Source organism: Miniopterus natalensis, chromosome 6 (genome assembly GCF_054644295.1).
Source record: "Miniopterus natalensis isolate mMinNat1 chromosome 6, mMinNat1.hap1, whole genome shotgun sequence".
Classification (NCBI taxonomy): domain Eukaryota; kingdom Metazoa; phylum Chordata; class Mammalia; order Chiroptera; family Miniopteridae; genus Miniopterus; species Miniopterus natalensis.
In genome coordinates this window covers 12,312,050-12,325,113 of record NC_142086.1, presented here as the reverse complement: position 1 = coordinate 12,325,113, position 13,064 = coordinate 12,312,050, and the positions used below count along the sequence as shown (strand labels likewise).

Below are 13,064 nucleotides of genomic sequence, written 5' to 3'. Positions count from 1 at the left end.
TTTCATCTGTTACCATAACAGTACTTTCTGAATGCCTAATGGAAATCCTGTTATAAAATAAATATTTGTTAAATGAATGAATGCTAGATTGCTGAAAGATGTACAAGCTACTTTATCAGGCTCATTAAAGTTTCACAAATACTATGTCACTATTACTAATCAATGAACTTGAATGAGCCCGAGAAACTTTTTAGGTTAACTCTACAATTATAAACTTAATAACAATAGAATGTACCTATGTATGATTACGGAAAGTTAAACGTTTATACAATGCGTTAAATAAAAATAAAATTGTGCAGGGTTTCTCACTATACATATATATACATTACATTGTATTATTTACACTAGTGTAAATGTTGATAGGCCGTATAGCTATATACAAGTTTATCAATAAGCATATGTATATAAATATATAGATGGATAAAAGGGAATACATATAATATATTATATGTATAAAAGGTGATATGTTATACACACATGCATATTAGTACTAATAGAGGTATTTATAAGGTAATAATAGATGTCATTTTATTTTTACTTTTTTGTCTAGAATATCCATTACTAAAATTAACATATTTTAAAATACCATAGATAGATGCATATAAGAATCTGAAAAGTATTTTGAGAAAGTAGATCCAATAAAGGGAAAAATTCTTTTTTAAAAAGAAAGAATAAAGGCACACTAATTAAAATGATTAAGAAGTGAATAAAATCTGAAACCTATTGCTCTAAAACAAATGTATCACGTGCAGTACACCTAGGAAGCTTTCTTAAGCTACATTTCAAGGGCTCATTGTTTGCAAATGTGTATGGAATGCTCACCACTGAGACATTTCAGTGCAGATGGCAGAAGTGTGAGAGTGTAACTGAGTGGCCATAGGCTTTCCTTAAGAAATTTACTATTAATCTAATCATTTCCTAAATTAAAGGAATTACTACTCAAATAAAATTTAGCATGCAGATTGTTTTTTGGAGGAAATGCTCAGAAAGCTTGGGACTGTCTGCGTTACACGAAGCTGTAACTGTCTTCTTAAATTCATGTTCTGCCTCCCCAAATGTCTGTTAGGCTTCTCTTTCCTCCCAGCATGGCACTAGGTACTAAGGAATTTTGTTCATTTATCACAAAAATATAAGCAAGCTATAATTTTTAAACACATATATTTTTTTACTATGCTTTACAAAAGTGATATTGGCTGTATAAATTTTCATGTGTTTGCATAATATTCATAAAAACACAGTAAGTACTCACCTCAGTTGAATCTTCTGGTTTTGATACGGAATTATTTCGAAAACGATCGAAATTCCCAAAGCTGCTGCTGCGCTGTAACACAGGAAAGGAAGGGAAAGGGAAGGAAGTTTAGGATTTGTGACTGTCACAGATAAAGTGCAAAATAGATTACGGTTCAATAAGCATCAGTGATCCAAATACAGTGCTAAAAAGTTATCTGTGGTGCACCCGAAACCTGCATGATTTTGTTAACCAGTCACCCCAACAAATTCAATAAAAAGGAAAAGAGTTCTCTCTAGAATAGCTAAAGACACTGAAGATGTAACTATTATTAACATTGTAATTTTACAGTTGATAAAGCATCTTCATATGTTTTATGTTATAGTGTTAGACACCTTGGAGATAATCTATTAATTTTTTATGTTATAATGTTGCTTTTGCTCATATGAATGGCATGTGTTACTAACCCACCAACCAACCAATAAACAACAAAACAAACAGAAAAAGCATCTGTGTAGGTAAACATTTTGCTTCATAAAGATCATATCTGTCAAAAACCCAAAAATAAGCCCAAATACATTTTCTATTGCTAACTCTTGCTAATTTGAAATTCTCTACTTGATGTCAGAAAGAGAAGGCATACACAGAGACCTATTATTGATGAATCCAAAACAGCATTTAGTCGTGCACAGCCTAAGGTTTAAGTAAAACTGAATTTTTCCACACTTAACATGGAATTACAATGAGACCTCAGGTGAATTTCATTCGCTGGTTTTGAGAAAAAAACTCAATATGTTAATAGAAGACTTGTTCCCTTGGTTACTCTTTGTCCGGCAAAGGTAAACGTTTATGCTTACGCAACTCATTCTAGGCCGGTAATTATAAACAGTTTCTGATATTCCATAAAGTAAATGATTCTCCTAAACACATTTCAAAAATCTTTAGTCATTGAGTCAAAAAGTTGATTATTTCCTCACTCTGCTTAATTTTATACATTGTTTAAAAAGGTGGATATTTATTCTTATGTCCTTTAACCCACAAATCCCAAGAGTATGTTCTATCTTAATAACCCCATCTCATTTCAAGCTTATATTTTCAAAATAAGTTGGTGGTACTGAAAAAATAATCTGCTGATTAGAAAGTTAATAATGGGAGCCAGTCACCTATAAACTCGGTCCTTTCAGGTGTCACAGACGATTTTAGTTCAAGTGAGCGTCAAAGACTCTCATAGTCATCTCTCCCCAACAGCTGTCTTTAAAGCTCTGTTTCCCTTTTAAATGAGCTGAAATTAAAAGCCCCTGACATGCGACAAGGGCTTAGCCTGACAGACAGCGAGGTGCAGGATACACCTAAGGACGCTGGCCGTGTAAGACGATCAGCTGCTTTTGCTGACTTTCCACCCTGCTGAACAGGCCCGTCAGCTTATGGCAAGAGGAGAGACAGAAAACGGCTGAAACTGGGAGCTGCACTGGAAAATACAAAGCTGCTCGTGCGGAGCTCGGCGACCTAGAGCGACTTCCCAGAGCACCGGTCCCCCCGGCTCGCCTAGCAGGTGTTTCCAGGGATCGCAAAAGGGGATTGAATGCCATGAGGTTCTGCACACGAACCATCTGAAGCCAGGGAAAGCGGGGCTCGTGTACACAGGTGCCTGGAGCCTTCCCTGGACTAGGGGGGCCTGTGCCCAGGGCGCCTTTGCCGCTTGCACCCAGCTCACCCGGCCTAGTAAATGCCCATGAGGCCCCGCACGTCTCCGCCCTGGGCAGTGGGGGGGTGCTGTCCGCAAGGGTGCAGAATAGGCCCCCTGCGGCGTTTCTCCACATGTCTTCTGCCATTAAGGAATCAATAGTCAGCGCCTTTTAAAATGAATTCCCCCTCATTATGTCCATAAGGAGCAGCAGGTTTAGGAGCAGTGGGTTAAGAAGGCTTCGGGACTATTGGGCTCTGTCAGTCGTCTCATTATGGATGGTTTAACAGTTTACAGCAGCGGAGTGTAACGGCAACCCATGCTAAGACACCCTGAAGAAGAAAACCTACGTATTTAAAATGATATTTTAAAAATTTCATTATTCTCCACGTCTAAAAATTAGTGAGTTTCGGAGATGGTTTCCTCATGTAAAGGTTACTGTTTATGATGAAAGGGCTAATACCTACTATGAGGTATGGACAACGAACGAATTTGTAATTTCTATTCCTGTTAAGTGTCTGATGAAAAGGTGAACCATGTGGAAGCAGTTGGCTGAGAATGTATTGGAATATTGATAATTTTGATGGCATAGTTGCCATGAGTTAGATTTAGCAAATATTATCCTGTGACAGAAGCTCCCATCAAGACAGAACTCATATATAAATAGCTACCGACAGAAAAGCAACAAATAACATGCAATGCAGATTTCGGATGATTCTATGCTTCTGTTGACATCAGATCATGTTTAGTCTTTAAGTTGGCTCTATATAAATCTATAGTCTTTCGTTGTCCAATTAAATGTGTTTGTAAAATGTCACAACACCGACGGAGGGTGATTTGGCAAAATTAGCAAAATTACCTTTGCACTTGCCCTTTGACCCAGCAATTCCACTTCCAGACATCTATATCAGAGGCACCCTTGGATATAAATTAACTGACACATCCACGCTCATTGTAAAACTTTTGTAAAAAGCTGTAACCTCACTGTTCATCAAAAAGGGGCTGATTGAATAATTTATGGTCAAACAAAGGAATTGTGTGCTGCTGTAAGACATTGAAATATATCTCCCTATATTGCTGTGGAATGATCTCCAGGGCCTGGCGTAAGTGGAAAGAAAGCCCACTGAAGAAAGACGTGTATAATAGGCTGCAGTTTTTCTCAGAGTGCAAATGTATGAGTGTGTTTAACACAGGCACATATGTATTTTCCTTCTCAGAGAAATGGGACAAAATAAACAAAGTAAAAGGGACATGAAAGAAAATAGACTTCTCTAAATATAACTTGTTTTATAGATTTGACTTTAAAACCATGTAACTGTTTCACATATTATATTTTACATATTTGTAAACAAAATTAAATAAAAATTATCCTTCAAAATTCCAGATAAAAACGAAATGAATGAACCTAACTCCATAGTTAAGTGGTGGCTTAGAGAGAGGAATTATTTTAAGTGATTGTAAAAAACAGTAATTGTTCATCATTTTTTGTGAAAGGACACAAAAAGTGACAATTTAACCTGTTTTTAGTAATCACATTGTTTTTAATAATATTGGTATATACAAAAAAAAAGGTTGAGGGGCAGTGCAAACAAGTAATGATATCCACGACATTTGGAGTCGAGGTTCTCAGTCAGAACTCTCACAATTCTCACCTTGTCGTACCATAAAATCAAGTAAGCTTTCAGAGCCTGCTGGGGCCAAAACAACACAGTGACCATATTGAAAATATTTTCACTGGAGCAGACTGTATCCAAAGATGGGATAATTTTATTATCAATATAAATAATACCTGGACTATACATACATCAAAATCATGAGTTCATAATGATACTAAAAAGAGAAAACCCAGTAGCTACCTTTGGAAATGTTACAGTTATATTATTAGAACTGGCAAGTAAAGGGAAAGAGTTAAACATTTCATCTGTCCTTCTTGCATGAAATATATTTCAGAGTAAATACATAAGTAATGAAGAAAAAGATTTTTCTATATATATATGTGTATATTCTAGGTAATCAATTAAGAATGATGAAATTACCCAATTACCATTTTATAAACCCCTAATGCAATAATGGATTCAGAAAACGATTATCAATGGCTACTAAAATCACCAAAAGAGAGCATCAGAATATATACTTGATAATAGAAACACCTAATTCCATCAATGAAACATTCTTAAAAAAAATCAGTCACACCAAGCTTCTTCTGCATCTCATTACCAGATTAAACACAGAGCCAGGGAGCATGCTATATGACACAGAGAGAAACTAGTCTATCATAAAAATCTAGACAAAGAGAAAATTTACGGTGTAAATAGCCTGACTTTTAAACTAATCAATAGAAAGAAATAAAAGAAAAAAAGGAAAGTACAGATTAAGAACCTTTAAGAGTGGTTTAGATATAGGTCAAACAAACTGCAACTAAAACATTCATGAAACAACTGAGGAAATTTTTTAAATAACTAGCTGTTTGATAATATTAAGGAAGTGCTGTTAGTTTATATTTGTAATTCAAAAAATCTACTGAGGGGCAGCAAATGTGTGAAGTGTGTGGGCCTAGAGAAGAAACATGACTGGCTGTTATTGAATGACTGGGTGATGGATATATGGGGTAGATTGTAGTACTCTCTAATTTTACATAAGTTTGAAATTTTCCATAATAAAATGTTGGGCTTGACAACAAGAAATGTACCTGTATAATAGCTAAAATTAATTTACAAAGAGTTAATAATGTATGGGCATAGGGTATACGGGAAAACTCTGTGCTTTGCTCTCAATTTTGCTGTGAACCTAAACCTGTTCTGCTGTTTTAAAAAACAGTCTTAAGATAAAAGAGTTAATCCAGGAGCCTCTTCCAAAAAGTCAATGGTAACATATGTTTCTAAGGAACCAGTTAATAAAAATATCATTAGTATTGCTTAGGTCACAGTTGTTTAGAAGTCCAGACATATTTAAAAAGAAAATAAAGTGTTGCTTTCTAAATTTGTTTTCGTATAACTAACTTTCTGAAATGTGTGCATGTTACTGGATTACCTTTAGAAGACAAATCTGAGTTTACCTGGTGAAGATTACCTTTTTCCATAGAGTCTACTTGGTTTCCACAGAACTAGGGCTGAGCAAGTCATTCAGGGTGTTTGAACACGTGTGTGTGCGTGTGTGTGTGTGCACTCGCGTGTCCCAACACAGTGCAACGTATAATGAAAAGAGCTTAAGAGGATTCGTTTTTTAATTAATCACATTTCTTCTTTAGTTTTGCAACAATTCTAATTATTACAGATGATATGAAGCTGGCAGAGTTCTTAGAAATCATCTAGCCCTTCTCAAAGAGAAAACTTACAGGAACCAGAGCTTGCAAAAAAAAAAAAAAAATCCTTTCTTTCTTTTCCACTTCCCCTCCCTGAAGTGCTCCCGGTGTCATTCCATTACAGAGGTTTCATCTTCTCTTCTGTTTTCAAAGAAACCTGCTGTCTGGGCAGGATGCAAAGTGTGGAACTGTAGCTTGATGGGAAGCCTGGAACTGAATAGGTTTCGTAGAACAATGGCCAGCCTAAATTTATCAACATGAAGGAGAATGGGGAAGTCTCGTTTTGGAAATGAAAATCATCTTTTTGACCAAAACCAAAAAAAACACACTTGACCTTCATTTTTATTTCTTAACCACCCCTCAACTTTGGGGCCTTCACGTAATATCTTGCCTACCGCATGACCTAGTATTTGGGTAAGGCGCTGGTGGAAAAGTTTCAGTCTGTTTAAACACAAAATTTGTTTATGTGAGTCAGACATCCACAGTATTTTGAAAATACTGGCAAACTAAAAATGACACACGCTCTGCCAGTGAGTCCTCACGTCATCTCAGTGCTGCACCCAGGGCGTTGGTTAGCAACATGCCCTGAAAGACAGAAATCCCGTTTTGGGGTGTGCTCGGCGTGTTGCCGGTGGGTGAAACTCCCCTGATGTTTGGGGGAGCGGGGTTTTGGGGCACCGCTGAAAGAAGAATTCTCAGCAGCCCCCACAGGAGGATGGGGTGTGGTAAAAGGCTTTAGTTGCATAAAGTTACCTTTCTCGGGTCCCAAAGTCCCCTGCCCCTTAGGCCAGTCTTGGAAAAGGTGCACTGAGAGTTCAGTGACCAGAAGTCAGGCCAGTGTCCAGAGCCTCTGGTCCTTGCTGCAGCCCAGGGGGGGCTCAGCACCCAGGCAGATTAAAGCCCCTCAGTCCACGCGTGGAGCCCAACAGGGCCCTGCGCCCTGTGCCCACAGGGAGCACAGCCCCCTGCAGCAGGAGTCCCAAGAGGGCCAGCAGCCCAGAGCCAAGAGCGAGCCTCGAGCGAGCCTAGAGCGAGCCAAGAGCGAGCCAAGAAAGAGCGAGCCCAGAGCTCGAGCCTCCTTTGTTTGGAAGTTTATATCCCTAGATTTCGGCCCTTGCAGTGGCCACGCCTGTCCTGGCCACTCACCTGTTCCCAGGTGTGACTGGCCAGCAAGCATTTTTCCAAGTCACTCACACCTCGCTGGGCATGTGACTAAACTGCCTTTTCCAGTCCCTTCCCCCGTCAGTTAGCAGGGACCGGACTTGGGGAATGCTAAATGCAGCTCTTGGGGAAGCTGTGTAAATGTGACATCCATAGTCTTCCCTTTCCTCCTTTCCTGTAAATAATAACCAGCTTACTACAGCGGCCTCAGTATGAATATCCTACCATGATAGTGCGCTAAGCCTCGACAGGCTTGTCAGCCTTTAGCCAGAGACGGTAGAGGATTTCATTGTTCTAACAAACTCAGCCGCAGAGAGATGTTTTGAAGAGTGTGAAACAAATTTAACTCACTTAAAATAATCTGTTAGGATTGCCTCGGCACTAAATAATTGCTGTCAGGCGGTGCCAATGGAAGGTGGTTGTGTGGGGCGTCGGGGGCTGAAGGCCAAAAGACGACCAGAGCTGTGAACCGTGGGCCTTCACACTTAATTCAAAAAAACTCTGGTGGGGGGCAGCAAGAGTGCGAAGTGGGTCACCTTGGGGAAAGGCAACCCAATGCTCAAATATATACCAGCGCTCTAAGCATTTTTAACGTACTTCTGGACACAGAACAAGTTAGCCTACTTGATCTGTCTGGTTCAGTATCTTTTCCATCAGCTGCAAAATATCTAAAGGAAGTGCAGATTCTCACTCCACCATAGTATTTTTAAACTGCCTCAAAATTTCCATGTTAAAGCTTTACTTTCAGATGATGATGTGTCAGATGTTTTCTGAAAATTGAAACTATCTCAGAGAAAATTACCCAAAGGAAACTAGAACTAAAAAAAAAAAAAAAAGAAGCAGAATGGTCCCTAACCTGTAAAAGTGTTTATTCAGATCAGCTTATTTAATGTAACAAAACAAATTTCTTGAGTTAAACAGACTCAGATATTTAAAATTCAACTGCGTGCCTGCGTGATTTACCACTGTACTCGCTCCATCCACAGACTGTAAGTCATGCTGCACTTTTAGGAAGGAAATAGAAATTAAGATAGTCTCTTTTAGCTGAAAAGAGTTTTTAAAATAAGTAGTACTGATACATCTTAAATATCTTTTTTTCAGGTAAAAACATAATATGGCAAAAGTTCAGTTACTTAATAGCACGGATTCTTACAAAATCCTATAAAGGAAATGAAGTTTTTTTAAAATGGGAATATGATCAGGAGGGAATCTATCCTGAAGTAATTTACATTTTATTGGTGCCATCAACCAAATAACTTCAATAGATAAGAGCTAAAAAGAGCCCTATCAAATGAATAGTATATAAATATAGAAGCAATTGCTAAAAGCAGATTATATTTATGCACAAAAAATGAAGTTAGTTATATACAATAGATGTCAACTGGGAAATTTATATTCTCCCATTTACAAGTACTAATTTGTATTGACTACTTAATACATGAAAGGCATTTTGTGTTTACATGTCTATACCTACGTAATTTATAGTCGATCAAAGAAAGGCCCATTAAAATGATCACAGATTCTGGAAGTGAAATTACGCGAAATCGATACAATTTCAGTTTGCTTAATCATCTTCAGAAATTATTTACTCTAAGAGGTTGTAAACTTATTGACTGAGGGACTCTTTAGAAGTTACTAAATCCAGTGATGCTGATTGCTAAAATAATAGTAAAGTAACAAAAAGGCGATGAGCCACACACTGCGTATCAAAGGGAGACCTGGGTTACAAAACTGTGTCTAATAGAATTTCTCCTGAACTCTTCAAGGGAGAGCCAGAAAGGTTGTCTCCAGTGAACATAGTCATTTTATGTTTGAATCTGGTACAAGAATATTTCACAAGGATGACCCAGTGTCTGGGTGGCCTAGCTCTCGAAACCAAAACTGGAAAGAAGTTTTCAATTCCTGCACCACATGGATAGTTTGTTAAGACCTTTGAGGAGAGCTGGGCTGAAAGTGTTCTGAATAATGGGGCCATTATTAACTGTGTCCATCATGGTTACAGAGGATAGTGTGTGTTTCAGGGAAGACAGTGGGGAGAGGAAAGAGCAGTTGCAGGCAACGTATTTCAAGCACTTAGCATCCTTACTCTAAGACAAGTTATTTCCCTGAGCAAATTTCCATTACTAATTTTATTTTCTAGGTACCTTGAGAGAGAATAATTTGAATTTCTAGGTACAAGAAATATGTATTATCTTCCCCTAAATTTATAAATTAACCCTTTATTGTGTGCATGTTGAATTTTTTCTATTTATAACCAAATATTAAATAATAATTTTCAACTGTGGTCACATTATCAACTATTTTAATCCTATAATGAAACTTTAAAAACAATAAATAACTTCATAAATAATTAATAAAAGAAGATAATATTGAATATTATGGTTAAAAAAACAGCAGGTTATTTAGAAGAATAACTTTGAAGTACCAATTGCAACAGGCCTTACTACACTAACCATATAGTCTTAAGTATCAAATATTCTGTTGTTTTTTTAATAAAAGCCTGATTCTACTCTTTGTTCTAACTAATAATGAAATTACATGTGCATTAGATATAGTATCATTAATCTAAAAGATAAACTACTAAAAATATAAAAGAAATTAGGTCTATTCAGTTTTATCAAAGGGATTTTTAAAGAGCAGGAAGATTTATTCTCAGATAAATTATCTGAGCATTCTCTTCAAGGATCTTAGGCTTAGACCTTTTTTTCTTCTCAGTAATTAAAGAGAGAAAAAGTCCTGAAAATTTTCATTAGCTAATGCATGGTGGAAGAACGTACAGTACTTTTAAGTTCCTTAATATACTTCTTAACATATTTAATAGTAGAATGTGTTGACTAAAACTCATGTTCCTGAAAATATCCTAACCGGTTCACTGGCCAAATGTTTATACCACTAAATCCATTTGATCTGGTTTTAAAATGAAATTATGACAAGGAGGTAAACATTTATAGTACCCACTGCTTTGAAATCATGGTTAAATAAGGGAGTAAAAATGAAGTAGGAAACATTGCATCCATTTAATAAACTTTCCAATCAAATTCCCTGGAACAAAAACACCTCAGTTACCTCCATGAGTCTCAAACGTCCTCTGGGTTTCCTTGGCCTCTGGGTACTAATAACCTTTCTAAAGGCCTCCCCCAAGGGATATTTCAGTCCTGCGGTAATCTCCTTGAACACAAGTGATAACAAACAATAAGCTAATTCTCAGAAAGTTTTCTAAGTCATTTGTACTCCTTTTAAACGGGTGCGTTTGTGCTTGGTTGGGGTGCCCTGATTAATGGCCAGGGCCGCCGGGCCCTGCAGCTGTAAGGCCTCCCTGAGCTCCCCCCGGCGCTCGACCATTAATCCAGCCGCACATGTCAGCTCCGCAGAGCAAGGTCACTCTGCTGCTTCAAGGGGAACCTTTTTAGAAATAATAAAACTGACAGAAAGTTCTTTTTTGCATGCTTTATGCCACCTGAGGTTGAGTGCCGCAGTTAATATCATAAAGCTTATAAACACTCCCGCTCAGGCAGCCCCCCGCCTCTGCGCTTAGGAGTTTAAACGTTTTTCTCTTGGTGGGAACCGACACGTTTATGGGGGGCAGCTACACACATGGGGCGGGGGAAAACCGGTAAATTCAAGCTGGGCTGTTTGGAAGAGACTTTGGGCTCTCTAACTTCCCCGTCGCCTGTTGCACTCATTCCATTCAGCAGAGTTGGATTTGGCTATTTGAATATTTCAGTCCACTGAAGGGGTAACGGCCGTATTGAAATGTCATAGTGGTGGTGGAAATGAACTCAGTTTATAATAATTCCTAAGCCAGCGACATAATGTCCGGTAATTGTAGAACATTTATCTCTGATGGAATTTTATTTTTAAAATGATAAACATTTGTTTCATTGATAATGACCACTTTAAAACTGATAAATAATTATAGTGAGATATTCATAATCTTAATTTGAAATTTGTCAATGGCCTAAGATGATGGTGACTGGATGATAACTAACAATATAAAGAATACATACCCGTGAGAATTACAAAATTTGCAGGTTTAATTATTTATTTATTCCTTTTGCTTATTTTAAAAAACCCAAGTTGCATGGCTATTACCATGTGAAATATTCAGAAAAAAATTTAACCAAGTATCCAGACTATCATATCACTATGGATTATAAAGTAGAATTTGATACAAGGTATATCGGCTTTGAACCTTAGTCTAAGAACTTAACTTATTAAAATCATGAATAAAATGTAGAAAAGAAAGTTCATTATTTTTTGCCTTTATTTTATGTATATAAAGCAAAGGTGGGCCAATTGGCAACTCAGGCCATTCCTTCTGGGAAACTAGTTCTTTGGCCAGGTCTCCACGTCCAATATCAGGCTCTCATTTTGAGAAGTATAGAAACTTTCTTTTTTAAGTTTGTAAAAAGAAACAACTTTGAGGGTGGGAAACTGACTCATAAACTAGCCTGATAAGATAGAAAAACTGGCAATAGCAAATATTGATGAGGTATGAGAAATTCAGCGGCCAAGGAGGTGTGTATTCTTGTTGGCTGACAAAAGAATTGTCTCCCTGGAAGAAATACTCCATGGGACACAATATCGTGGTTGGAAGTTTGTTGTGTTTGTTATAGTAAAGTCAAAGTGTTGTGAATTAGATGATTTTGAAGGCTACAGAGACAAATTTATAATAGCCCAATACCTATCTCACCTAAGTGAGCGAGTCTGCTGAGCCAAGTGGAATATTTGCTTGGGCTGATCATGCGGATGGTTCTTCATACACAGTGGTTAATTTATACTCTCCTGCTCCTTTCAGGCTTCCTGCAAAGTAACACCCTTTGCAAATGCTTTTTTCTCCCCCTTCAGACAAGTTACATTACATTTTTTGGTTATTATTTTGTTTCACTTCATTCTGATTCTAAGAATGGTTACTTTGTTTTATGTGGGTGTTTCTCAGATCTTTATCAATGACCTATTTAAAAACTGTGTTTTGAAATAAGTAGATTACTTTTTTAGATGACTAATATTATCCATTAATCATGCCACACTTACCGTACATACATTGAGGAGTGATGACTCTACGTTCCATATTACAAATGCTTTGATGGTAATCAAAGTGCAATAGAAAGCACATGGAGTCTGAATGTCAGATAGACCTCAGTTCCCCTTGTTTCCCAACAAAAACTGCAGGGATACAAATATGATTAAGATACAGCCCCTGTTCTTGATGATTACTCTAGCTGGAAGGACCTATTGAAATAAACTATGGCAAGAGAAACAACGCAGGTGTGGAACAAGTGCTATTAAAATAGAGAGGAGAGAGAGATTATTAATCAAACATGTACTATGTGCTAGGAAATTTACATGTGGTAACTAACAATTCTCACAGACTATGTGACATGTTTTAACACGTTCCCTTCTTCGGACAAGCACAACAAACCTCAAAAGAGGTTTCGTAAGATGTCCAGCACCCCCTCGTTAGGACTTCTTGGGACAGGGCCTCAAACCCATATCTATAGGACTTTAGCTCATGTTCCCTGCTGCTCTGCCCTCTAAGCGCCACCTTGGCTAACTAGTGGAGGCTTTCTTGAGGGAGAGAGAGTCAAGAGAGGTATTAAAAGGTAGATATGAGTTCACAAGTTGGAAAAAATGGGCAAAGTCATTCTAGGCTAAGGGAAACGCAGACAGGAAAGCGTGAGAGTGGTCAG

General features: G+C 37.6%; 1 protein-coding gene across 1 annotated transcript in view; it reads right to left on the bottom strand.

Annotated features, from left to right (window-relative positions):
* Window positions 1–13,064, bottom strand: part of SAMSN1 (SAM domain, SH3 domain and nuclear localization signals 1) — a 157,226-nt gene that overhangs the window by 22,588 nt on the left and 121,574 nt on the right. The window contains exon 7 of the mRNA XM_016201741.2: window positions 1,250–1,321. Within this exon, the coding sequence (XP_016057227.2) occupies window positions 1,250–1,321 (72 nt within the window). The remainder of the gene's footprint in view (window positions 1–1,249; window positions 1,322–13,064) is intronic.